General features: G+C 38.4%; 3 protein-coding genes across 4 annotated transcripts; 1 reads left to right on the top strand and 2 right to left on the bottom strand.

The window, feature by feature from the left end:
• The first annotated feature begins 4,716 nt into the window (after window positions 1-4,716).
• On the top strand, window positions 4,717-26,388 carry ctsf (cathepsin F). Of its 2 annotated transcripts, none has more exons than XM_052574495.1 (14): window positions 4,717-4,836; window positions 21,288-21,407; window positions 21,715-21,796; window positions 21,991-22,049; window positions 22,619-22,691; window positions 22,985-23,098; window positions 23,289-23,437; window positions 23,575-23,671; window positions 23,884-23,964; window positions 24,044-24,163; window positions 24,711-24,775; window positions 24,971-25,061; window positions 25,223-25,281; window positions 25,483-26,388. In XM_052574495.1, the coding sequence occupies exons 2-14, from the start codon at window positions 21,315-21,317 to the stop codon at window positions 25,555-25,557; spliced, it is 1,158 nt and encodes a 385-aa protein (XP_052430455.1). In that variant the 5' UTR covers window positions 4,717-4,836; window positions 21,288-21,314; the 3' UTR covers window positions 25,558-26,388. The 2 variants fall into 2 exon arrangements, with proteins under 2 accessions (XP_052430455.1, XP_052430453.1); XM_052574493.1 differs by lacking the exon at window positions 4,717-4,836 and adding an exon at window positions 20,113-20,587.
• On the bottom strand, window positions 7,534-17,472 carry si:ch73-43g23.1 (uncharacterized). Its single transcript, XM_052574492.1, has 2 exons — window positions 15,823-17,472; window positions 7,534-15,435 (listed from the first exon to the last, which is right to left on the bottom strand). The coding sequence occupies exon 2, from the start codon at window positions 15,342-15,344 to the stop codon at window positions 8,226-8,228; it is 7,119 nt and encodes a 2,372-aa protein (XP_052430452.1). The 5' UTR covers window positions 15,345-15,435; window positions 15,823-17,472; the 3' UTR covers window positions 7,534-8,225.
• Window positions 17,614-19,736, bottom strand: LOC127971473 (tRNA 2'-phosphotransferase 1). The gene is made up of 7 exons (XM_052574496.1): window positions 19,495-19,736; window positions 19,049-19,130; window positions 18,701-18,870; window positions 18,385-18,562; window positions 18,134-18,190; window positions 17,922-18,032; window positions 17,614-17,752 (listed from the first exon to the last, which is right to left on the bottom strand). The coding sequence occupies exons 1-7, from the start codon at window positions 19,621-19,623 to the stop codon at window positions 17,730-17,732; spliced, it is 750 nt and encodes a 249-aa protein (XP_052430456.1). The 5' UTR covers window positions 19,624-19,736; the 3' UTR covers window positions 17,614-17,729.
• Window positions 26,389-26,599: the final 211 nt, after the last annotated feature.

Genomic DNA, 26,599 nt, shown 5'->3' with positions numbered 1-26,599 from the left:
ACTCACACACATATATAAAGCCACATATGAGAATTTACTGTAAACACCAACAAATAATCAAAGACTTAAAATAATTAGACGTGTAAACCTCAGACTGTAATTGCAGGAATAATGTCTGGTGGGAAAAAACACAAACACTAAGACTTGCTATGGGGCCCATATGAACCCCTCTGTGGCCACAACCTGCGCCAAGCTTTGCTGTAGTGATGGACACTCCCCCACTTGATAAATATAGCCTGCTCCCTCCTTATTATCATGGCTGGAATAGCATTAGCCAGCCATCATGAACTCGATATACAAGCCGCATAAACATTCACAGACTCTGTGAGCGGCCAACTGAAAAACCTGGACTCAAATCCTGCTGGAAACAAAAACGATGTGGTCGCGTGTTTTGCGTAAAAGGACAGTGAGTGAGAACTAAATATGATGTTGGAAGGTTGTTTCTCGCAGACTCTTTTAGCCGCATTGTGATGATTGAAGAACTGACTCACGCTGTTGGTTTGCCCACTCTTGAGAATTCTCAGAAGGAAGGGGTTTTGTCAGGGGGCGGGCAGGATGTACACAACAGTGACCACAGGAAACTGATGCAGGAGTCATGGATAGGTGTTTTGAGTAAACAATAAACCCATAGGAAAGAAAAACTAAAAATGACACCTCATGACAATAATGAGCATGTAAGGAGACTTTAAACACAATTTCACTTACGCTCATGTTATTCCATTCCTTTAAGACTTTAAATATATGTTTTGTTTTTTTACTCCAATGTTCTCTAGAGAAATCAAACAGATTTACAATGGCATCAGGGTGATCAAACGATGAAAGGAACAATAACGATAACTATCAGCGGGTGTTGCATGCATCAGTCCAAAAGAAGTTATATAAGAGTGTCTCTCCATAATAAAAAGTGTCTCACATGGCTACGGGGGGAGAAAAAAGGCCTTCTGTAGTGAATTGATCTGTTTTTGTAAGAAAAATATCCATATTCAAAATATAATAAACACTTTAATGTAGCTTACGCTCACTGTTGTACACGGAAGCAGCTAGGGGTGGATGACGTATGGAGGTCAGCTTTACACATGCGCTGCTCAGAAGTGATGAATGCGGAAACGCAGGGGAGAGACCAAAACAAAACAATGGTCACTACTTAGAAATACAAAATGTGGATTTGTAAACAAGAATGTTGGAGGATTTCGATATAAGCCAAGAGAAGACAAATTTTCCTTTGCTCCTGTTAACCACCATTGGTTTTCACGAGACTCACTGGAGCATGCACAACTTTGACCTCATAAGTTATTCCCCAGAACTGCTTAATTTACAACTGTGAGCACAAGAGAGATTAAAGGGATTATTACGCTTTGAATATGGATATTATTCTTACGAAAATGCATCGATTCACAACAGGAGGCCTTTGTTCGCCCCCTGGAGCCATGTGAGACACTTTTTTGTAACTTCTTTTGGACTGATGCATGCAACACCCACTGAGTGGCATGAAACAGCTTGAAAGATCAAAGACAATTTTTAACATGACTCCGAATGGATTTGTCTGAAAGAAAGTCATATAAACCTAGGATGACTTCAAGGTGAGTAATTTATGGGCTAATTTTCATTTTTGGGTGAACTAACCCTTAAAGGCGCGGTGGATTCTGACTGGCTGTAAATGTTTTTATCAATTATTAGTTCGAAATCATTTTTAAAGTGATTCCAACAATATCGCTCCTCTGTATTACTATCATAGATGTGGTGTGGACTTCCCTGCTCTCATAGAATCTGAAAGGTTACTAAAACTTTCACTGTAAAAATATTATTAAAATCTTCTCTGTATCTTAAAATGTACTGATAACCACCATAATACAGGTGACACAGTAGAAAGCCACATGATGAGCTTATCATAAGTTGCCTGTCCATAAAACATAGCAAGTATTCTTGTACAGAAGGAGCACAGGGTCATAAACATAATACAACAACTAGGTAACACACATGATGCTAAAATAATGCAATAAACTACAGAATTACTCATAAGAATAATAATCAGAAACAAAACTATTTAAACACAACCATATGCGATGTGTCACACAGGAACATCTAGGAATGTCCTTTTGCTATTTTTCACCACAAATTACATGGTAATTCATAGTGAAAGTATTTTACAATAACATTACATTTAATGCAATCTTGAAACATTTACAGTTTTTCACCATTTATGGCAAAGCAACTTGAAGTTAACACTTAACATGTTTTCACCATACAGTACTGTATATGGCATGTTCTTTTACTGTAGCATTTTTACAGTCATTTTCTGTAAACATTACAATTTACAGTGTAGGACTCCTGAGCTATAAAAGAAAAACTTGAATCTCAAAAATGTAAATAAAAAAATGTTTTAACAACAGATGCGAATCAGGATGCATCAGTTTGTGTGGCATGATTACTGTGGCGTGACTGGTTTGATACATCTCTGGTCTGGTAATAAATATAATTATTTTGCGATTGTTTAACACAGCACTTGGACTTTCCTCACTAATGGTGTCATACTGACTGAGTAAGCAGGGCAATATCTGCGGAAATTAGAAAGTGTTTTGTTCTGAAAAGTGATTTGTCAGCATTTGTGTGGACATGATAAGAGGAGAGGGAAATAGGGAAGAATTGAAAGACAAAGAATAGAAACAGGAAAAAGAAAACAAAAAAGAAATTTCCCTAACAATAACTAGTGATGTGTTCGAAGTGAGTTGACCTCACTGTAAATGCTGTCATTTCACAGGAATTCTCAGTGCTGTGTCATCAATCCAAGAGCTTTGCCTACACTGCATTAACTATAACCACTATTTCTGTTTACTATTAAAAATCAAAAGATTATTTATCGATCGCTGTCCTTATCAATCTGTCTCAACCTAATACATCCTCAAAATTAGACTTTTTGAATAAACAGTCACATGCAGCATGCCACCACCCACTCTTTCAGCTCAAGCATTTGACTTTAAATTTCTGACATGCCTTTGGGTTGCTTTATAGTGTCACCACAGAATTTCAAAGCCTTCCCCAGCATTCCTTGGGGCTGTGTTGATCAAATGCCATACTGACATCAAAGTGAGTGAGTGGGCATCAACAATAAGCAGTTTATTATTGCAGGAGGTAAGAAGAGATATCAAAAAGAAATGCATCTGTCATGCTTTCCGAGATTATCGGCACCCTACTGATAAGGGTTTTGTAGTAGAAACCAATCGTGGGTGTCTCTAAGAATAACTGGCGGTGAAACATGCCACCATAAGGCAATGAAATTCAAATACATCAATTCTGAAGCACTGTACATGCTCACTTACATATGGTTGTGATCAGACACTAAAACAAAATACTTAATAAAAATCCAGACACCCTAATTTTTATATTTGTAAAACATACAACTGGGGATGTGACACATCAGGGTTCTTGAGAAAGGGTGATTTCATAGATGAAGTCAGTATTTGGATACACTAATCCAGAAGTAAAAGGGAGACATATTTTTACCCATAAGTCACCATAAATGTGACACACTCTGCTATTTTTTGTGTCCAGACTCCTGTTCTGTAATCTTTCTGGAACTATAATGTCAGTCTAACCTTGTGTTTTCATTTAATATATAACAAAATCCAATAATGTGAGATCCAGATTTGATCCCTCAGCCGTGCCGGGAAGGGGAATCCCCTCGTCTGAACTGTGTCACTGGAAACAGGGTTTCACTTTTCACATGTGTATAACACTGACTGATTAAAACCTCTTGCTTCACGAGCCATTTCCTTCTCATTTTATGTGCGTTTTACAAGGGAATTATCGTGTTGCCATAACACACACATATAGTAGCTTAATTTCCCCTCACCTTTGTCCTGTAATTGTTGATAGTTTAGTGGTTTTATTCTCTCAACACACACCGAGGCTCTCTAGGGGAAACGTCCCACTGCGAATTCCTTCCAACCCTTCAAGTTTCAGGCCTCAGTGAGAGTCCAGTGTCCTGTGGAAAAGACATACCGAAAGAAGTGCTTAAGTGCTTACATCATTAAGTAACATTCAAAATATGTTCCGTACGTTCTTGAGGAAAGGGAAAGTAAATCTGTTTAGTGTAAATCAGTCAGAGCTTTAAGTTATTACACTGTTTGATTTAACTTTTTTTTTTTAATTCTATTTAACCGATGCAAATGTATTGTATAACCAAAAACAAAAAAAAGCAAGGGATTTATTTTCCTATTTTACTTTATTTTATATATTATTTACATATACCTCATGTTTTTGAAGATACATAGATATAATTGTATTTGTATTATATCACCAAAAAGTGGCATTTATTAAATAATAATAATAATAGTAATAATAAAAACAAGGTTTGTTATATTATGTTTTCCTAATGGGAACTGAATTCATACATTCACACACTATTTTAAAATAGTGGTTCAGAAAATTAAAATGGAATGCAAATGCAATGAAATTCAGACATTTTTATGTGTGACTTACATAGCAAAACTTTGGGACCACTGTATATGTGACTGTGGTTAATAAGTCAATGTCTGCAAACAGGAATTTAAAAAATGCCTGACGCAATAAAATAGCTCTTCAGTGAAATATAAGCAGGTGAAGCTTCTTCTCTCGGTTGTGTATGTTTGTGGGTGTGACTGCACCACCTGCCGGTACCTCAGCAAACAGTCTGTTCTCCGCCCTCTATCGGGGTTGGGCCTGCAAACGGAAGCATTGTTTGGTTCATTTGTTGCTATGTTGACCCGACCGGAAGGGCAGCGGAAATACGTTTCCTAATCTAACCTGAGTACCTGATTCATTCATCCGGCAGGTACACAGACTTCATTCATCCTGCAGGCAAGTTCATTCATGACTGCGCTTCTTGCTGATGTCATCCCCGGAATGCGTCCATATATGGTCTATCCTTCAAAGCAGAACATGGTACAAGACGTTGTTAACACTTCTGCTGTGTTTTTTAGTATGTGAGTTAGTGAGTAATGAGCTATTATGTAGCAATAGCATTTACTCACCTCCCAAGGGCAACTGAACTCATCTAAGGAGTTGCTTCCTTTTGGTAATTTTGTCTGAAAAATATAAATATATATAATTAAATAAAATTACAAATACAAAGCGACTAACCCTACAAAAACGTTAGGGAATTCCCTTCCTGCAGCAAGGTTAAGCGCCATGCTGGAGGAGGCAGTTGTGGTGAGGGTAAAGCGTTAATCCTTAATCTCACCTGGGGGGATTTAGATCTTCATCTCTGCTAGAACTTAATTTTAAAACATAAATTTTTATATTTAAGAAGTGGAATAAAGATTTCCTTTAAGATTTGAACAAATACATAGTGCCACTTTATTATACATTAAAAAAAAATATTAGTTGTGAATAAATTGGAGTACACTTTACAAGAAAATACTATATATACAAAACACTAATTCAGTGTGATTTGTTGTTTCTTTGCAATTGTTTGAAAAACATTTACTTTCAAATAAATTTCACTCAGAAATTGCTAGTAAATTTTGCACATGGTGTGCATGGTACTTCAGTGTACATCTAAAAAAATCTGTCAACCTGAGTATTCTAGTCAAATATTTTATCACCACCAAATTGAATAAGTTATTAACCAAAGTTTAGTTAATAACTGTAATTAAAGAAATATAACTGGAATTGTTTCAGTGAAGAGAAGGTTTGTCAACACCAAACTATACATTTTGCATTACAAAGTTTTACCTGAAAATTGATAAAGTTTTGAAGGGTTTTTAGACCATATAGTCTCAACCTCATGGCACACAAAATTGGAAACACTTCAGGAGTCTTGAAGTCGTCGGATTGGTTGGCATACAGTATGACATATACAGTATTTCTGGGAGACGTTTTTATAGAGTTCTTTAATTTTCTGCCTGGAAACAAAGATGCCATGGCGCCAAACCCCTTCACGAAGTAAAAGGCCATTGTATTTACAACTTCGACATTGAGAACTTACTTATCAGGTCAACTAAATGCTGAATTTTTGAAAATATGTGAAACGTGTGAAGTTCAGGCATAGACTCTTGAGAAACATGATTGGTTGCTTTACCTGTCAGTCATTTGGCTTCTTGAGTGGTCCTTGGCCTTTCAAAGCAGCCAAGGTTTCCAGACCTTCTGCCGTCAGCCTGAAGCCCTGGCTATGCAAGACTAGACAAGCAGATGTCTGTTTGAAATGTGAGCTACAGGAATTTGTACTTAAAAATGTATTCTTCTTTATATTTCTACACAATTATAGGGGAAGAACACTTCATTCCCCATTCCCTGTTGCATTTCTCTAAATTACAATTCAATAAATTTCTCTTCCTTTAATTCAGATTCAACTTCCATTAGGATTTTGCTGAAATTCCAAGTCATGTTTTGAAAGGGATTCCAATTCTTCATTTTTGAATTTTACCTGAACCTGATACAGTCATTATCACACACAAACCAGAAGGATACTGAATGGCCAGCTGTTCGAGATTTGCCCTTACATACTGAGAAATGGTATAGTAAAGTTGTTTTGTCTATAAGTTCTCTTACTCATCATGGAACAGCACATAAGGAAACGTTTATGTAAAGATCAGTCCTTGCACCAAGACATTCTTGTTTTAATTTCCACTCTACTCCCCTTGTCTGCCTGCTTGGAGGATCCTGAATGAAGTCATTGGCAAACTCGAATATCTTTGTGTTTTCAGTCAAACACCCCACAAACAGAGTCAAGGCCCTCTCCCCTACAAAGCTGTCTGCCCACACAGACACTTCCATTAGCCTTTCTTACAGTATGATCAGACAGGTCAGGAAATCAAATTCAGTCATTTATGGGTGTGGCTGCAGTTTGAGAGAAGGGAGAAGACTGTTTACTTGAATAAGTGGAAACATATTCCACAAAACGTCACAGCTTAGACCATGGTGGTCCATTATGTCACATAGGCCGTGTTGAACACCCAAATAAAAGAAACACCCAGAAATAGTTCACACCAGTCAAAACAAGAGCTACTTAGCTGACAGAATGACTTTAGAGTTGATAGAAATACATAAAAAGTGGCTATATTATATATTTACAGATTAATCTAACCGAATCATGAATTATTATTAGAATGGCTATAACATTAGGCCAGAATTAGTTTCTTTCCCTTACACAAAGTACACCACATCATATCCATTCACATCCAAAGAAAGCATTAGACAGGATGTTAGACCTTGTCCACTAGGTGTCATCCTGAGATAAATCGACAGCTCAGCTGTGTCCATATTCTATAAGTGGATCATCTTTTATTACAGTATGTTGTGGCTAGCAAATGTGGTTCTCCTAAACTGGATGCCATGTGATTTACCAAAATGGAAACTCTTCTTTTACATCTGCGCTTTATAATGTTACACAAAATGTGACAAAAAAGATATGTGGTAGACATAATATTTTACACTGTGATCATATGATTAAAACAGTAATTACAGAAGTTGAAGTACAAGTTTAGCTTTATGCATACTGAAATAAGTCATATGTTGCAGTTGACATTCAATGAAGAAAAAAGACTGAGACTTGGATTTTGCAGACAGTTATCTTTAATGGGGTGTATCTGTGTGTAAAAAATAGCAAATGACAATCTTCTGAAGATAGAAACTATGTCTGTGGTTGTAATACTCATGAACTTGTGGATTTTGCTCATCCACATTCTTTAAATTTATCCAGATGTACTGCATCTATATGCATGTCCCAATGCACATCAAAGGTGTTGCACAAACCAATTACGTCATGTCATTCATTACACGTCATATTATGTATTTGTTAAATAATGTCCCTTAAAGGTGAAAATGCCAAACACATTATTGCAGCTAAATAAATCCCTCCAGAAAGATAACTTTTAATGGTGTTAAAAGAAGACACTGTTTATTAAACCCTTAAACCCTGACAGCTATTGCAAGATAAGGCCTACCATTGCATAAGCCTGGACTATACAAGGAAAGCTAGGGCTTGTCCAAATGATAAACTGAAATTATATCAGACAATGACAACCATGATATGTCAATGTCAGAAAAAAAATCTGTTTTGGGTCTTCATGAGGAGACTTTCAGAGTAAATATTTAAATGAAATGAGCAGTAAAATATTGTTATTTGTAAATGAGTAGTTACAGCCTTTGACAAGACATTTTACACTTTTATATCCCACTAGAATTCAAAATGCTGTCGACCATAACAGATTTCAAATGTAAACAGACCATATGTATCCACTGATGTTTCATGCTCTTCGTCCCCCTGAAGGAGGCATGCTTGATGGCTTGTGGTAGCATTCTGAAGGGGTTGCATTTGGGCTTGCATTCATCCCAGTGGGGATGTAATACATGCTTTCTAGATAGCTTTGATCCAGTGATGAATGGCCTTTCGGTTCATTTTTTGGCATCTGGCTTGCAGGGCTTCCATACCTTAAGGAAGTCTGGTGAAGTGTGGTGGGCACAGGAGGTGGCTCCGGATGGCGAACTTGCGGGGCAGTACCTGAGATTGCTGGATAAGATGGCACTGCATAAGGCAGGTACTGTGGTGCATACAACCCAGGACTGTGCAGAGAGGAGTAGGGCGGTGCAGCTGGTGGATATAGCCCTGAATGGGACATTGCCTGATGTGGTATGAGAACTTCTACATACTGGCCCAATTCAGGATCAAACAACATTTTTCTGAGTGGTTGCATTGGTACCTCAATGTAGAAGTATTTACCAGTCTCTGGATCAAGAAGAACACGACGAGGACCTTGGCCACAGCTGAGCCCACTTGCATTCTCTGGATACAATACACCAGCTCCACCTGGACCTTCATTTGCGTAATCGTGGCCAAAAGATGGTGTCAAATCTTGAGGATTAAACAACTGCGGCCGGGGATCCAGAGTAGACATGTTAGCTGAATGAGAATACTCATGATAGGGAGCAGGACCTGCTGCCTGAGGTGAAGGGTGATTGGCTGGCCGTCTATCTGCATGCAGCCCAGAAACTGGAGGATTGTCATCACCATAGGATTGTGAGTTTGAAACAGGGCAAGCTCGTGGATGCTGAAGAGGCTGAATCAAAGCTGAGGCATGAGGTATTGTGGTATTGGAGACTGGTAGACCATCTGGTCTGCACTGATGAGGACGAACTTGAGCTTGCGGAGGACCACCGGGACAGGTAAGGACTTGGCCTGGAGACCGAGAGGCTGCTGGTACCCGTTCCTGTGGACTGTTGTTGGGATGTCCTTGATGCGAATGAGAACTTGGCATGCAGGAGCAAGAACATTGCTTAGTTGTTGGATGATACCTGCATGGGCTATGTGGGGGTAAGTCTGAGAGCCGTAGCGGGCTGAAACTCTCTCGCTCATCATAGCTGGGAGGATCATCTGAAGCGTAGAAAAGATTGTCATGTGTGTGAAAACGATTATTCGATGAAGCTCTTGTCACAGATGGTGTGTGGTTAAGTGCTTGTGGTCCTGGTGAGTTAGAAGCAAAGGAACTATCTAGTATCGACTGGTCTTGACTGAATGATGGGGTCTGCAGCTGGCAAGTGCTGGTTGTTTGCAAGAAAGCAGAAGATTGCTGTTGATCCAGACTGGCCAGTGTCTTTGTGGTGGATTTTTGCACAAGACTTGGAGTTTTAGTGACTGGGATGGATGGTGGCTTGCAGCTTGATACAGCTGATACAGCCAGTCTTTTTGTATCTCTTGATGAAGTTTCGTTTCGTTGATCCTTGTGTGTCATTGTTGATGGTGTTTCATTTTTCTTTGATTCACTACTTGATATTGTTTGCTGTTTAATAACAGACAATGGCTGAGTATCTGCTTTTGATGGGTCACTTGGCGCAGACTTAATTTCTGCAAATGATTGTTTATAGCTGGGTTTTGGTGGTACAAATGGCTTTAGTCTATCAGTGGATATTGATCTCACTTGTATGGGTAACTCAATCTCTTTTGATGCATTCACTGGCGTGGCATTGTTTTTTGTAATGCTTGAAAAAGACCTCACCTCTGGTTTGCCACATGTTGCTAAATAAGTTGGAATTTGTGTCATAGTCGTAGTGGCAGTTTCCTTTTTTTCTTGTTCCTTTGAAGGTTCTTCTGTCAGTGTTCCCTTGGGACTCTCACTTGGTTGAGATGTTCTCGACGAATCATTGACAAAAGCTGTTGGATTGCAAGGCAATGATGTATTTTCTGCCTTTACTTGTACTTCACTTGAAATGCTTTCTGATAAACACCCCTGTAACGGTACCTCAAGCCTGTTGACATGTTTAGCGGTAGCACTTGTACCTTCAGTGAGAACATCACAGACTCCAATGTCAGCCTGCATCCCTTTTTCTTTCAGTAGCATGGATACAGAGTGGCTGTTGCTTGCAGCTTTCATCTGAGTAGAGTCAAGAATTGTAGGGGAAACGGTCTTTGTCTTGGATGTGCAATCCGGTAGAACCACCAACGCAGAAACTTCTCGCTCCTTACTTGGGGGTCTAGGGGGCATCTTAGAACTCTGATCACAGTGAATGTAAGATCTTTTATTGATACTTCCTGATTCAGGTACTGCATCTGAGGTTGTAGAGTGAGAATATGGTGTTTTTTCTTTTGACTCAGTCTTTGTTGAAGAGCCTTTGGATGTTATTTCAGGGATGTCAACATCTCTTTTTGACTCTGCGCTCACCCATGGTTGTGATATTTTTGATATGTCAACAGGCAGTTTTTCATCTTGACAGTGCATTGCTTTGCTGCCTGATGTTTGTTTGTCCTTCCAACTGATGGCTTTGCATTCAATGTGTAAGGTTGGAGGAGTTTGCGGTGGCTTCTCTCTTTCCCTTTGAATCACTGCGTCTTCTGCAGTAGAGGTTGAATTTGATGCTTTGAAAGACAGGTTGTATGTGTTTTTCACTAACTTCCTCACATCCCTAACTCTGTGTATAACAGATTTTTTGTTGCTGTCATCATCGTCTTCAGTCTCTATGAGTTTAGTAGACTTGATGTTTATATCTTCTGCAGCTTTCTCTATTGCCTGAGATTTGGATATTTCTCTGGACTGTTCCAGATCAGGGGACAAAGACACTTTCAGAGAAGATGTCTTTTTTCCTTTGATAGTAGAAGGTTTCAAAGTTATCTCTGGGGTTTTCGACATAAATACACTCTTTCCAGCCAGTTGTTCCTGGTTTTCCGGTGTCATCTGGCGCTTCCTTATGTCTCTGGTTGTCATTCTGTTCTGCATGCTTATTGCTGGTGTAGCAACAACAGGACTTGTGTTACTGATACTGGCATTTGCTGAGTCATTATTGTACTTCTCTTCAAGGTTGCTACCTCCTCCCTCTTTCCTATCACTCTTGCTGTTTTTTATTTTGTCATCAACTTGTGGAAGGGCCACTATAGGCTTGGTTTCTTCCCTTGCAATGATGCCAGCAATTTGAGCTTCCCCAGTGTTAAAGAATGCAGGTCTTAAGAATGGCTTTGGAGGAACTTTTGGAGCACACTTCTTCGGCTGATGATGTGAAACTCTCTTCTCTCCAACAGCAAAATCTTCAGATGAAAGAGTACATTCAGAATGCTGGCTAGAGCTTAAACTATGTTTCTCCATGGTACTTAGTACGCCATCAAAAGAGCTGGGGCTGACATCAGGATGTTTATTTCTATCTCCAGAAGGACTTGGGTCTTTGCTTTTTGATGTCTCTTTTTGCACATCTTGCATTTTCTTTGACAATACACTCTTGATAATGCAAGATGCCATTTGTGTCTTAGGGGAGCCATCATCTAAAGACACAGACTTCTGCAAGGTCTTTTTCCTGTCATTTTGAGGTGAATTTGGCACCTCCTTGGAAACTTCCTCTTGCACAATAGCTGGCATGCTATGTTGACGAACAAGTGAGTCTTTCGAGCGTCTATATGTGGAGGGTGAATTCATAATATTTTCATTGTTTCCTTTATGCTTTGATTCATCTGTGTTCCGCCTTAACAGCTGGATCTGCCTTTTAGGTACGGTCCTCTTTCCTCTACTGGACTCTTCCTTGCTCTCTAATGCAACATCCACACACTCAAAACTCCCCATTTCAAAGCGTTTGTTGGGGTACAGGCTGTCATGGAGTAAAAAAGATGAACCATCATTTTCATGTAAAGCTGAGCCACGTAAATCTGCATAGGTCATCCATGCAACAGCACCAGGGCTGTCTACAGTCGATGGCTGTGAAACATTTGTAGAGGATCTGTGGCTTGAATTGTACACATCCAAATAATCCACCTGAGGACTAGATAGGCTTCTGAAAGCCAGATCTGTAAACCACTTAACTTCATTGTCTGCTTCATCAAATTCACTTCCCATGCTGGAGGTCTCACCAGTATATTCTGGAGGAAGAAAGCCTTCACTGCTGTATTTACCCTGGGCAGCTGACTGGAGCCTCCTGGCGCCGACCTTGTTCTCTTGTTGTGAGCCCTGAGCTCTGAGCTGACACTGTTGCTGCAAAGTTGTTGGGTGAGACTCAAAATAACAGCGAGCTGGAATTCCCGACTTTGGGTCTCGACTTGAGAGAGCTGGGCTGTGGCCTGCAGGCTCTTTTCTATTCCTGGCACTGAATGACAGTTCAACCTGTTCCCCTCTGTAACTACACTCTCCAATAGTCTCCTCCCCCTCTCCCTCCTTCTTTCCACTCTCCTCTTTTTGCCTGCATGGTTGCCTGTCAAATTCACCACCATTGTCCTTACTGATAAGGCTTTCTGGGCTTTCTCTTAATGCTACAGGCACTTGACTAAGCCTCTTGTCACTGCTTGGGGAATCATTTTTCAACATTTCTGTTCCCTTGTTTCTATCAAAAACCTCAACATGGCATTGTTTGTTCTCTACAGATGCCACTGGCTTTGGCAGAGATACATCCAATGGACACATGGAGGTTAAATCAGTTGTGTTTTCAGTTACATTTTCTTGACTTTCCTCAGTTTTTTCTGTGGACGATCCAGAATCTGAGGTTTTAGAGGTTGAATCTTGCAGAGTCTGAACTAGTGGTCCACTACGTTTACATTCATCTGGGACAAATGAAAGGCTTTTTAGGGTCTTTGAGTCAACATGGTCATCAAATTGGTCTATTGGGTTAGAGAAAGGATGACTAACTCCATCACAGATTATGGATAAACTCTGATTTTCTGCCTTTTCAAGAGAAATGGCAGGCTCCGGCTGGAGATCAGAAGATAGTGTTTTGTGTTTGGTATGGTCTGATGTAGCTGATGAGGGCCTTGATCTGCTCTCTGGTGTTAGCAAAAAGTTCCTTGAACTAGGTAAGACAGAGGTGTCATTTCCAAAAAGATAGCTGGAAGTTTCAGAAGAGTTGCCACAGAAATTTGTTTCTACTGCAGGTGATTGGGTTAAATCTTCGGTTGGTGTAACATTATATGTGATGCCTGGGGATTTTGTATTTTGTGTGAGAACACTATATGATATTGTTTTGATTTGAGGTGAGCAGGTAAATGATCTCAATTCCAGTGAAGGGGCTGGGGAATTGGGTTCTGGTGTTAGGTAATTTTCTCTGCTGTTTGGAGTGGAGGTAATGCTCCTTAACGCGGGTGTGGAATCTCTACTGCATGTAGGTGTTGCGGTGTAATCAGTTCCTGTGATGGCAGGAGAGGATGGCAGATCATTTGGTTCCACTGAAAAAATCATTCTCTTATTTGTAGGTGATGGGGTGATGGTATAGCCCACCGGTGAGTGAATTATTTCAGGTTCTGGCGAGTGAGCTGGAATGGAGTGATCAGGAGAGGAGTGTATATCACTGTGACCACAAGGGGAAGATGTTGAGGCATCAGGTTCAATTGAATAAACCCATCTCTCATTTGTAGGTGATGGACTGATGTTGTAGCATGGAGATGAGTGAATGATTACTGGTTCTGAGTGATCAGGAGAAGAGCAAATATCACTGTATTCAATCCTTGTGACTTCAGGGAAGGATGGTGAGTCTTCAGGTTCAGTCGAAGAAACTGTTCTCTCATTTGTAGGTGATGGGCTGATGGTGTAACCCACAGGGGAGTGAATCATTACTTGTTCTGGTGAGTGAGCAGATGCTGAGTGATGAGGAGAAGAGCAGGTTTTATTGATCGCAGGTGATTCCGGTCTTTCTCTTCCATCTATGGATGAATTTACCAGTCCTCTTGTTTCAGTAGAAATGTCAGACACAGTTAGGGGATCTATTTCCCCATTATCATTGGTAGGTAGTGTAGATACAGATAAAGTAGCACAATTAGTGTCCTCAAAGTCTGGAATCTCCGATGTGTTCCTAAATTTAATTGGACACAAATTCAGCAGCTCAGGTGAAGATTTACCTGTGGACGCAGGCGTGGAGGTAGTTTTCCTGCTTACAGGGGAGGTGGAGGTTAATCTGGGTACTGGCATGACACTGGGTATGGGTAGAAAGTTGATATCTTTGTTAGAAGATGAAGTAAACATTTCCTGCATAAGGCTGCATTCTGTTGGAGAAGGGTTTGATAGTTCTGATACAGAGCCACTGTTCATTGTTCCTTGCACAAAGAGAATGTTTTGCTCTTGTGGACTACAATAGATCATACTCTCTTTGTCCTCAGAAGACATCACAACATTTTGTTTAAGTGGAGATGCTGCCAAAGATTCACAATCTGACTCAAATATTTGTTTATCTAAAAATGGGCTTGTGCTTATATGTTGTGGTGTTCTATTAATTCCTTCTTGCTCAAAAACAGCAGGTTCTTTCTCTTCTGAAGAGCAGGATGTAGGATTAGAAGGGTTATTTGCCGGATTATTCAGGGTGGTAGCTGGTGTTGAATTCACATACTGTGGTTCAGATGCATTTGTGATTGCCGTTTCATTCACTGGGGCAGTGATTACTGACACTTGGGATTCTTCCCAAGTTTTTTCTGTTTGTGAAAGGTCATTACTATTGACTTTGGATGCAGGTGGTGTGCAGTCTAGTTGGTTAAGTCCATTTTTGGAATCAGACAAGATGGGTGATTTAGTTGGTGGTGAACGTGATTCCCTGGTCTCAAATGTGGAAAAATCCAGTGTATTTTCTGGAGAAGGTGTGTTGTAAGTGACTTCAGCATTGTCACTTAAGTCAGATCCATTGGCAGTGTGGTAAGATCCCGAAGAGTCATTGGTATCATCTACTACAATAGACTGATCCACTTCCCTCCTGATAAACGTGGCAGAGGATGGGCTGCTGGAAAGTGACGGAGACTCGCCTTCATCCCCAAAAATGTCACACAGGCAGGTTGTTTCAGATATGGCATTATGATGGCTAGGGATTGAAGTGATATCAAAGATCTCCACACGATTTGGCCTTTCATGACTCTGCAGGTTGAACGTGTGTGGAGCGCTGCGAAGAAACGAGTAGCTGTCGCCCTCTAGAACCCAGCGTTCCATTTCTTCACTTCAGAGACCACAGACATTGGGATGTCTCACTTTTATAAAGACATGAACTGGTCACTTCATCAGTTGTTGAATGTTTTTAGACCTGAAACATAAAAAGAAACAACCATGAAAACTTGGTACTTTAAGAAGATACTTCTCATGACAAATCCCAAAATTTATATAGAAAGTGTTTTGTAAGCTTTATACAAAGTTTTTGAAAGCGACAGTCTATCTGAGATTATAGCTACTTGAAACAAATGTGTCTTCCAAATAAAATACATTTTAAAGTTTTGCTTATACAAAATTATAATAGTAATAGTAAACAGGATTACTTATAAGATTACAGGATTACTCTTATGACTACTGATAGATATAAATCAAAGAAAACTTACTTGATGGAAAAATACAGTAACTTTGCCGGTGTTAAACATGTTCCAACTCACATGCAGAAATCAAAGTTCACATAAAAGTCATCAGATATGATACTTGCCATTTTTGCTGTTTTCCATGTGGCCAGTTTGAATGAAACAACCACTCCAGAAAACATTCACAGGGGACAGTTATGCACTGTACCATGAGCTGTGAATGAGGCTCCAACTGGGGGGTCCAGGTTTCCTGTGAGTGCCAAACTGACCCTTCATCGAAACAGGCCACTCAGTGCACAGATATGTCCAGCCCCTCAAGCTAAGTCCAAAAAAAATGCTACGACTCCAGTACCATTAGCCGCGTCTGAGCTCATAGAGCCCAGCTATTTCAAACATTAATTGACACCACTTTAAAAAAAAAAAAAGACAGAAGCATGCACAAAAAAGAAGCTTTTTTTTTTTTAATCAGGCTTGGACATGGGTGTATGTCTCTGCCAAGCTTTACAGGGTGTTACAGCTAGAAGCAGGTGCTGTGATAGGATAGACAGAGTCTGTGAGTGGAATCTGACACACTAGGCCAAGACAGTCATAGGGGCTCACTAATTTTAGACCTCTTCTATCAGGGGAAACTTTGCTTTGAGAGGCTGCCTAGAGACGATAAGGACACAAAATGCCAGTTTTACAAAGTACACACCAACTGAACTTTAATATTAGATTGCAACATCCAGCTCTTGAAAACTCTTGCTTATACCTTATGAGTCTACAAATAAAGACCCCAGCATAGGTGATTCAACCTAAAGAGCTCCAATAAGTTTTTTTCTTTTCTTTTATAAACATAAGTTTGGGAAAGTGATTCTTTGCTTTTAGCTTGAAAATGCTGACAGTTGAACATTATAAAAAAAATGCATAAAATATAACCTAATGACCGCTTGAAATTCTTGAGCTAGCTTCTTTGCACATTTTACAGCCCTTTGTTTCAGTGCATCATAGTATTTTTATTCCATGTGGTTACAAACTAGTCCATCGTCTTATGGGGAAAGAATGCTGAGCACTTCTGCGATGCAGGGATTTAGTGTTCACACCACACTACTGACAGAAATCCAAAAGCACAGCAGCTTGACAATACCAAGAATAGGTCTTTGATCAACTCATGGACAGTCAAAACAGAATTCTGAATGACCATGAATAAAAGCTATAGACTTGAATTATCATGGAGCCACTGGACATTTAATACCTTTGACTGAAAGGTAGTGTGCTTTTACAGAACAGAAACAAGATTAATTGCAGACGCCACAAAAAAAAAGGTGTTATTTATCTCTAGCACACTGTTACCTAACACACTGTACATAAATATGCTTGCAGAAATCCCCCTGCAGAAACATGACACGTTTCTATCTTGAGCTCAGTGTATTTAGATATTCTATTTTTTGACAAATATGCAGTGGACAGAAACTGCCCCACAAATAAAACAGGCTTAGGAGGTCACTTGACAATTTGTATACAAAACACCACATAACCTTGTAGATACACCACTGACTCCATTATATATGTAGTGCAGGAAATTCAGATTTTGTCCTTATTTGGAGATAACAGACTAACTGCAAAGCATAATTGCATAATAAAATGTCTATTTCAATGCATTGAATCTAATACTTCTACTACTGTCTTAGGAACTTTCTGGATAACATCATGTCTCAATCTAACAAAGCATATTCGGTGACTACTGTCTAACTGCACGGCAGTTATATATGAGGTTAAATGCACTCAAAAAAAAAAAAAGACCATCAGTCCTTGTCTTCCCATGAACCCTTCTAAAAGTGATCTGTGGGTGTTCAGTTTATCTCAATAATTTACATTTCTATTTTTTTTTTGATGTCAGAGTATAATCAACTCTGTTAATAAATAATGTAACATAATTGTTTCTAACAAAAAAACAAAAAGTTTTTATTTAGAAGATGTTCTATTTTAATGTTTTCAAAAGTACAATCTCCAGCTTTTGGTTTTGAGGTCGGAATGAGATCCTCTCCGACAGCTAATGAAGTTCAATTTCACAAGCTGAAAGAAAAAAAAACATACTTAATGTTTTCTTAAAATCCAGTTATCATCAACCTGTACAATATCAAATGCACACAAAGGAATATTGTAAGATTACTGGAAGTCTTATCATACTGATTATCGTATTTTATCAGTAAAACTCGATGAGCTGGCTGTGAAAGTGACTCACGTGAGGGCTTCAGTCTTTGTGCTCGAGAGAAATAGCGCGGTGCTAACATCCCAGCAGCATCTCCAGGGGTCAAGAGTACGCCATTGTCTGACCAGAAGAACTGAATCCCATCTAAACACCAACCAGAGGGGAGAGGGATCATTTCAACTCCAGCTCTAACATTGTTAAACCTATTCACCTTTAAACTGGTTTTAAAAACGTTTTCTTCATACCTTTCATAGCTTTCGCAACATCAATATACACCGCTAGATCGCAACTCGGTCTCATTCCTAAAAACAGAAAAGAGACCATTTACAATTGTAAATAACCAAATGTATTTAAATTATGTTTAAAAATCATATTTGCATATTTTGTAGACATATTCTTCATATTCCGAACTGCTTTCTGCTATCCTAGTTTTACCATCAAAATAAAAAATGTAATAAAGACCTCTATAAATGAATCTAATCTGAATGTCACGCACCACTGATGACTCCGCCCTCTCCAGGAAGTCCAGGTGCCAGATGTATGTGAGTTCTGTTCATTCTGCTGATGCCCTGACTGCGTATAGAGGGCCAGTGTTTCATATATGAGCCATGAACAGCTTCTCTCGGACAGTCCGGATCATCAAGTGCTACTGCTCTCAGCTCCAGATCTGTAACCTGATTGAGACACATACTGTAACAACATTTATCAAAGTATATGTAAACTTGTGTCAAACAAATGCTCCAGTGACCATGTTCAGATTTCAAATCTATTCGTCTATTGTAGTCTTCACATGACCTCTGATCCAAACGGACCTGCACTGAGTGACCCTGATTGGCTCGTATCTGAAGACGACCATCCTCGGGGTGGTTGCAAAGCTTGAATCGCTGTTTGTCGTTGCTGTCCACCACTCGCTCCACATCCTGCAGTGAAAACGAGCAGAACTGCTGATGAGCCAGAAGTTCATCCACAAACACAAAACCATCTGTGGACGAGGACACATCATTAGAGACAGACAAAAGGGATGACTGAAATTATAAATTATGAATAAATCAATTGTTTTCTTGTCCAACAACAAAAGTAATCATCCTCCGCTCACTTTGTAAGCAGACAGGATGAGTGTACAATCCTCATCATCAATCATACACTTCATATCATCTCACCCGAGTTCAACTGCAGACCCATCTTAATGGCACCATGGCGTAATGCGTAAGACAGAGATTTAGACAGACGCACATCTCTGCTCTGAAAGATGCAAAATAGAAATATAATTCAATTCAATTCAATTCTTTCAAAACTTTAACACAGAAAATGTACACAAAACACTGTTATTAGTCTACAATTCACACTTCACACATGAGATGTGACCTGCTATACTTGTAACTGTTTATAAAAGCATTTTGTTTTTCATAATGAAATTCATAATAGTTATTTTGTTTTCTATGGACTTATATTGAAACTAAATTATAAAACTTAACCAAAATCATGTTTTTTATTTTTATCTTATTGTACCAAAATATAAAATTAACAAAATGACAAAAATGTTTAAATCAGAACAATAATTAACTGTGAGAAGACCAGAGAAGTGATAAATCACTGTTTCTCCCACCTCTTCATTCCGGTTTCCTTTTCCTCGTCTTCCTCCTCGAGGTTGACAGTCCATTATGAAACACTCGTTGTTATTGTATCCTTCACCAACACAGCTATCGGATATATGACCTAATGCAGTTACAACCATTCATCAAAACGAATATTATACATGTATACTCCTTTATGCTTTCGTTGCTGAAATTCACGTGACCAACCGGAACAGCGGAAACAGTGAAAGAAGTATTAACGAGCGGCCAGCAGGGGGTTAGGAAAGACTTTGTTTTATCTATATTCTGAGAGATTTGCACCATCTAGCGGTGATAAATGCCTTGATGTATGTATGATCTTTTAGATGAAGTGTAAACTAGAGATTATTAATAGAATATAACAAGAAATTAAAATAATATTTTTGGAACACTTTCACTACTGGCCAACAATTTAAAAATAAATAAAATCTTTCACTTGTAATCCATAATTTTTGAGATTTACAAACAAATTATTGTTGCTGTTGTTATTATTATTTAATTTTTTTTTTTACCAAAATATATTCCGCCCCTCCCAGAGGGGCATGTGTCGTCTATCTTTGTGCGTGGTTTCTTTTACTGTCTATTATGGGTGTCACTGCATCTTTCAGTCGTCCATCTTTGTGCGGGGCTTGAGTCTTTCAGTCGACCATCTTTGTGCGGGGCATGAGTCTTTCAGTCGTCCATCTTTGTGCGGGGCATGTGTCTTTCAGTCGTCCATCTTTGTGCGGGGCGTCTCAGACTGACGCTGTGCCGACTCCGAGTGGAGCAACAAAACACTACGAGCTTACGATCTAAAAATAAAGACCTGCGCGGATCCTACTTCGCTGCTTTCTCTTGCTAAAGCTCGACATGTACTTTAACCGCGGTTACCCTGTCATCGCCTTCTGCGCTCTGGTCGGGCTAATTCTGGGTTCAGAAGATGGCGCGGATCGCCCGGTTACCGGAGCTCCGGGATCCCCGGTCCGTCTGTCGGAGTCAGACCCCGGGGTTATGAAAGCAGTTAAATTCGCAGAGGAACGATATAATATGGGCTCTAACGCGATGCACATACGCCGTGTTAGCAAAATCCTTTCGGCCAGCAAACAGGTATTGTAGAATTATAAATTACTAATTCGTTAAAATGTCAAATATTTATGTTATTAACGGGTAAAAAACCAGGTAACATTATATAATATTGTTGTTCAATGTTATTGTTGATATATGTCATTGTTAATGTCTTATTTATGACGTTACTTATTGATTTACGCGATTCTGATATTGGACAACAAGTTTATTATAAGGAGCTATTTTTACCGCATTCATGTGATTTGACAAACGTGCGCAGAGCCCTCAAATACATAACAGTGCTGAGCTTGTTTAAACAGAACAACACTGCGCGATTTTTACGCATTTGTTCATTAGGGTAGTTGAGATGAAAGCAGCGCACTTTTGAGCCCATACTAATGTTTTTATGTAATTTTTTCTTATACAATGATTACAATAAAAAATAATAATAAAAGGCAAAAATGTATTTCAAGAAAGGTTTACAAAGTTTAATTTTTTTTTAAATTTGGTATATTTAAAATCTGTTAAAAAGCCTACTGTTGTATAAATACCACAAATTCTTGCAGCTTGTAATATCAGTTATTTATATGAATTATTAGAACGTTTCTATAAATCTTTATCTATTAAATGTCAGTCTTTATTGAAATATGTAACAAATGTATTAAGATTATTTATAGAAGTTTAATGTTCCACAACCATAATTATATAAGAATCTTTAATTTGTGTTCTGTGTCTTCCACAGCTGGTAAAAGGTGTTCGGTACAGTATTATGGTTGAGATCGGAAACACTCAGTGTAAGAAATCCCTAAAGCTGAGTGGTGTGGACACCTGTGACTTTTCCCCAGAGCCTCACAAACAGAAGGTGAGCAAACACTAATTCTTAAATCATATAAAACATTACTACTCCGTGTCTTGTGATGGCCAATTCAGATGATTCTGTAACAGTAGATACACAGCACACAACCCATTTCATTTTGTCCATTATTAGCATTTTTCCTGGTTTGATTCAGATTTTATGTTAAAAATAATTCAAATCCAGTATGATATAACCCAATGTTTTTGTTAAAAAATTAGCTAGAAGTTTAACAAAAGTTCAACATGCCCATTTTTGTGAATGTACAATGCATATTCCCTCTTCTAATCACCCCATTCTGTCTGTCTCTCCACAGACGGAGGTTTGTTTGTTTGAGGTTTGGGACATTCCCTGGGAAAATAAATCCACCCTACTAAAACAGAAATGCCAGCCTGCGGGTCAGTAGCCTGGGACAGATGGCAGATCTGTCAGCCTCATGTAGTCCAAATCATCTTTATCACTTGATATACTGCTGTGGTGTAAAACACAGAGACATGCATACTCATTGTAATGTTTTAGGACAGTATATCAAGTGATTTTGATCATACATCCACATGCATTTGTAGATAAATTAATATTGTTCATGCCTTAGTTTCCAAGGAGCTCAGAAAGGTTGCAGCCGTACCTCTAACCTATGGCAAACCCATGAAGGTATGGATAAGTGTGCAGTGTACACCAAAAATGTAATTCAAATTGCAATTAACCCTATAAAGTCTACTGTATCAAATATTGAAATACCTATTGTGCACTATCATCTACATGCTATCGGTTTGTCTGATTATTAGTATAAGCATAAAACAGCTTTACAAGTAAATGTAAGAATAACTTTTATATTGTTAGGAATATTAGGAGATGAACGCTTACCAGGGACCGATGCATCCATACTTCACTTTAAAAAAAAATCATGGTACAATATGAGTATCAAATATAATACATGAGGCTTTTGAGAAATATTTTTTCCTCCTCAATTATGAGCTCTATATTCTCATTATTATATTATATGAGCTATGTAAAAGCCTGATGACAAACAAACATAAACGAAAAAACATGACTTTAAGATCTTTTTCATATTTTGCATATAGAATTCAATAAACAGTTCCATTACAAATTTAGTTTTTCGAACCATTATTTCATATGTCAGGCTTTACAGGGTTAAATATTTGTGAGCTTTTCATCAAGCATTTTATGGTTAATTTTTTTTATTTTTTTGCTATTTTCAGGAAACTGTAGAGCTTCTGACTGAGTTTAAAAACTTTATGATCACATACAATCGAACATACAGCTCCCAAGAAGGTAAAGCACAGAACATACTTTACATTACTATGAATCTGTCGCACCTGTACTTTATTCTACATTTTACAGTGTAATTTCCCAGGCACAAATTTGTAATAATAAACAAGTAATCAGTTTGTAATCTTGTGCAATTGTATAAGTATCCATATATTTATTACCTCTCACATAGATACCATAATGTAAACTATTACCATATTAGTTGTCTACATTAGTATGTAATTGAATGGCTATTTGTAATACACATAACACAATCAAAATCCCTTCTTTAAGCACTGATCCATTAAACTCCACAGAGGCAGAGAAGCGTCTGCGCATTTTCCAGGAGAATATGAAAACGGCTCAAACGCTGCAGTCTCTGGAACAGGGCTCAGCTGAGTACGGGGTCACCAAGTTCAGTGACCTCACAGGTTTGTTTATGGATTTGTTAATTACTCTGTTAATAAAATGAGCAAAAATTGCCAATTAGTGGTCAAAGGTAAGTCCAATCCAAGCCAAAATGAACATTATTAACAATGATGCTTTAACAAAACACTTGTCTAATATATATTGAGTATAAGATCCTATCAAAGCATCTAATCCCAACCTTTGTGTGTTTAGAGGATGAGTTCAGAATGATGTACCTGAACCCAATGCTGAGTCAGTGGAGCCTGAAGAAGGAGATGAAGCCAGCGACTCCGGCTAGTTCGGCTGCTCCTGACAGCTGGGACTGGAGGGAGCACGGGGCAGTCAGTCCTGTGAAGGATCAGGTATGATGATGGCACAGAATAGCTTAATAGAGAGCCCATCAGTGAAATATCAGGCGGAGTACGTCTGCAGAACTGAACTTCAAATGAAAAGGTTTTATTATAATTAGTTCAACATTTTAACTGACCGTCTGGTGAAGGGCATGTGTGGCTCCTGTTGGGCATTTTCTGTGACTGGAAACATTGAGGGACAGTGGTTCAAGAAAACCGGACAGCTTCTTTCCCTCTCCGAGCAGGGTAAATATAAACTACACTACTGTTGTATTTTTAAAGAAATTAATACTTTTAATCAGCAAGGATGCATTCAAATTGATCAGAAATGACAGTAAAGACATTTAGAATGACAAAAGATTTGTATTTCAAATAAATACTGTTCTTTTGAACTTTCTATTCAGCAAAGAATCCTGAGCAAATTCAGTGAAAAGGTAGATTGATTTCTTTTCTCACAGAATTAGTGGACTGTGATAAACTGGACCAGGCGTGTGGAGGTGGATTGCCGTCTAACGCTTACGAAGCCATTGAGAAGCTTGGTAAGAAATAACATTCCCTAGAAGGCAATTTCAATGAACATGTCCAATATAAACGTGCTTCTTTCTTGTACCTATAAAGGAGGTCTTGAGACAGAAACGGACTACAACTACACCGGACACAAGCAGAGCTGTGATTTCTCTTCAGGGAAGGTGGCCGCATTCATTAACAGCTCTGTTGAGCTTCCTGACAATGAAAACGGTGAGAGCGAGATGTGTCAATAAACTCAATTCAGTTAAAAACTCATTCAAACAACACTGATGATGGAAATACCTGCACTGGAGGAAATTAAAGCAGGAAATTAAAAATATCAAATATTTATATCAGCACATTTGCAGAGAAATATGAGCTGTTTGAGTGTTTGAAATGGAAATACTCCTGTGTTCAAACATTTGAGTAAGATTTATTTAAATGTTTAACTCACCAAGGCTGCATTTAGATTATTTGATCAAAAATGCTAAATATTATTACAATTTAAAATAAAAATTTTCTTTGACTATATATATCAAAACACAATTTATTCCTGTGATACAAAGCTACATTTTTAGAATCATTATTCAAGTTTCAGTGTCCCATGATTATTTAGAAATCATTATATGATGGTTTGCTGCTTAAGAAACAACTTTTTAAAATATCAATTTTAAATAGTTTTACTGTATTTACACAAATTTTACAAGAACAGCAGAGATTTAAAGATTTTTTTGTTACAGTAGAACTGAAAAATGTCTTTATTGGTATTGTCTTGTAGAGATTGCTGCTTGGCTGGCTGAGAACGGTCCGGTCTCTGCTGCACTCAATGCTTTCGCCATGCAGGTAAAACAAATACACCATGGAGCTGCCTCACTGGAAAAATATACCATAAGCATGAGTTAATATATTTCCCTTTAATGTTTCGGGAAAAATTGTATGTAATGTAATTGATGAGAAAACAGTATATCTGGTCCTACAGAAACAAAAATACATTAACTGATTTCTTGAAGTTGCCTTTTTTTTTTTTACTGTCTGTAGTTCTACAGAAAGGGAGTGTCTCATCCTCTAAAGATCTTCTGCAACCCCTGGATGATTGATCACGCTGTGCTGCTTGTGGGATTCGGACAACGTGAGTTCTATTGATTTCAATGTTTGTACTGATACAGATGAGAACTTCAGTTGTTTAAACGCCAAGGCTATGGTTTCAGAATACTTTGGAATGGATATACATTTACAGGCATATAGAATCAGTCAACAGAGTGGTGTTTATCTTTCTGCTTTTTGGTGCAGGTGATGGCGTTCCATTCTGGGCCATCAAGAACAGCTGGGGAGAGGACTATGGAGAGCAGGTATGAAAAGTCACCTCAACAATGTGCAGGAAAGTGGCAGCAGCAATCATTATTTGACGTTTGATCACATTTTGAGCTGCAATATGAAAACTGCTATAAAAATAACTAAACATTTGGCCCTGCTCGTAACTTACATGTAGGTGTTTGTAGAATATGTGATAGCACAGAAATGTTCAAATTGTTCCTGTACTTCTCTTATAGGGTTACTATTACCTGTACAGAGGATCCAGACTGTGTGGAATCAACAAGATGTGCTCATCTGCAATTGTGAATTAGATGCACACATACACACACACACACACACAGCAAGCAAGCAAGCAAACATTTGAAAACAGCCCAGTCATGAATCTGATGATCGTGCACAGAGAGTTCACTCTGTTTCGGTCATCATGTGATCTGTGAACACAGTGTAAACACACATTCTGCACATATATTATCCTCGTAAGCACATCATTCTCAGTAGTTCAGATAAATGAAGTATTTCTCTTGAGCTCATGCGCTTTAGTTAGCAGTCATTTTTCCGTTACATTATGCTATAGCTGAATTTGTTGTACATTACCTCAGATCCCATGTGATGTGACAGACACAGCAGATGACCAAATAGCAAATAGGTACAAGATAACAGCAGTTTACCATGCTACTACTAAAACATTACCTAGTCCATGTTTTATTGTGATTTTAGACTAGGTAATTTAGTTGTATTTTACTCTAACCAGTTTTCTTATTCTGTGTTTTATTATCTAATTGTTAATTTAATTTTAAAACAATGAGTTGAGCCTGTGTCGTATTTGCTTTTAACCCTGCTGAACAGATTAGCAGTTATACATTTTTAACAGTGTATTTTATTTTTTTTCAAGTGCATTTTACTGAGTATTTTGAGCTGCTATTATTGGAAACTAGATTTTGCACACTATGAATTTCCACAGTATATTGTGATCATTGCGTTAATGCAAGTATGGCTGTTTTTACCCGCACAATTTTTTTTTTTTACCATATTTTGCTGCATAGGAAAAAGTTGCTAATGCTTCTTCCAAGTTGTGGCAGAAAATATGCATTCCTCAGTTGTTGTATCTCTAATGCATTATTAAAGCTGTAATGGTGAATAAACTCCCAAATGTCTGTCATGCTTTATGCTGAAATAACAATTGTGCAATAAATGAGCAATATTAATTTAGGCAAGGCTTATATTAGTTTCAAATTTTAGCCACTTTAAAATGTGTGCAACCCAGGATGAAAGCAAACAACAAATGAAGCAAGAGAACAATGGGTAACCTCCGAGGTTTGTTTCGAGTTAAAAGTGGAACTTGAAGTGTTGTCT

Source organism: Carassius gibelio, chromosome B14 (genome assembly GCF_023724105.1).
Source record: "Carassius gibelio isolate Cgi1373 ecotype wild population from Czech Republic chromosome B14, carGib1.2-hapl.c, whole genome shotgun sequence".
Lineage (NCBI taxonomy): Eukaryota > Metazoa > Chordata > Actinopteri > Cypriniformes > Cyprinidae > Carassius > Carassius gibelio.
The sequence above is the reverse complement of the archived record's forward strand: the minus strand, read 5'-3'. Positions and strand labels throughout refer to the sequence as shown.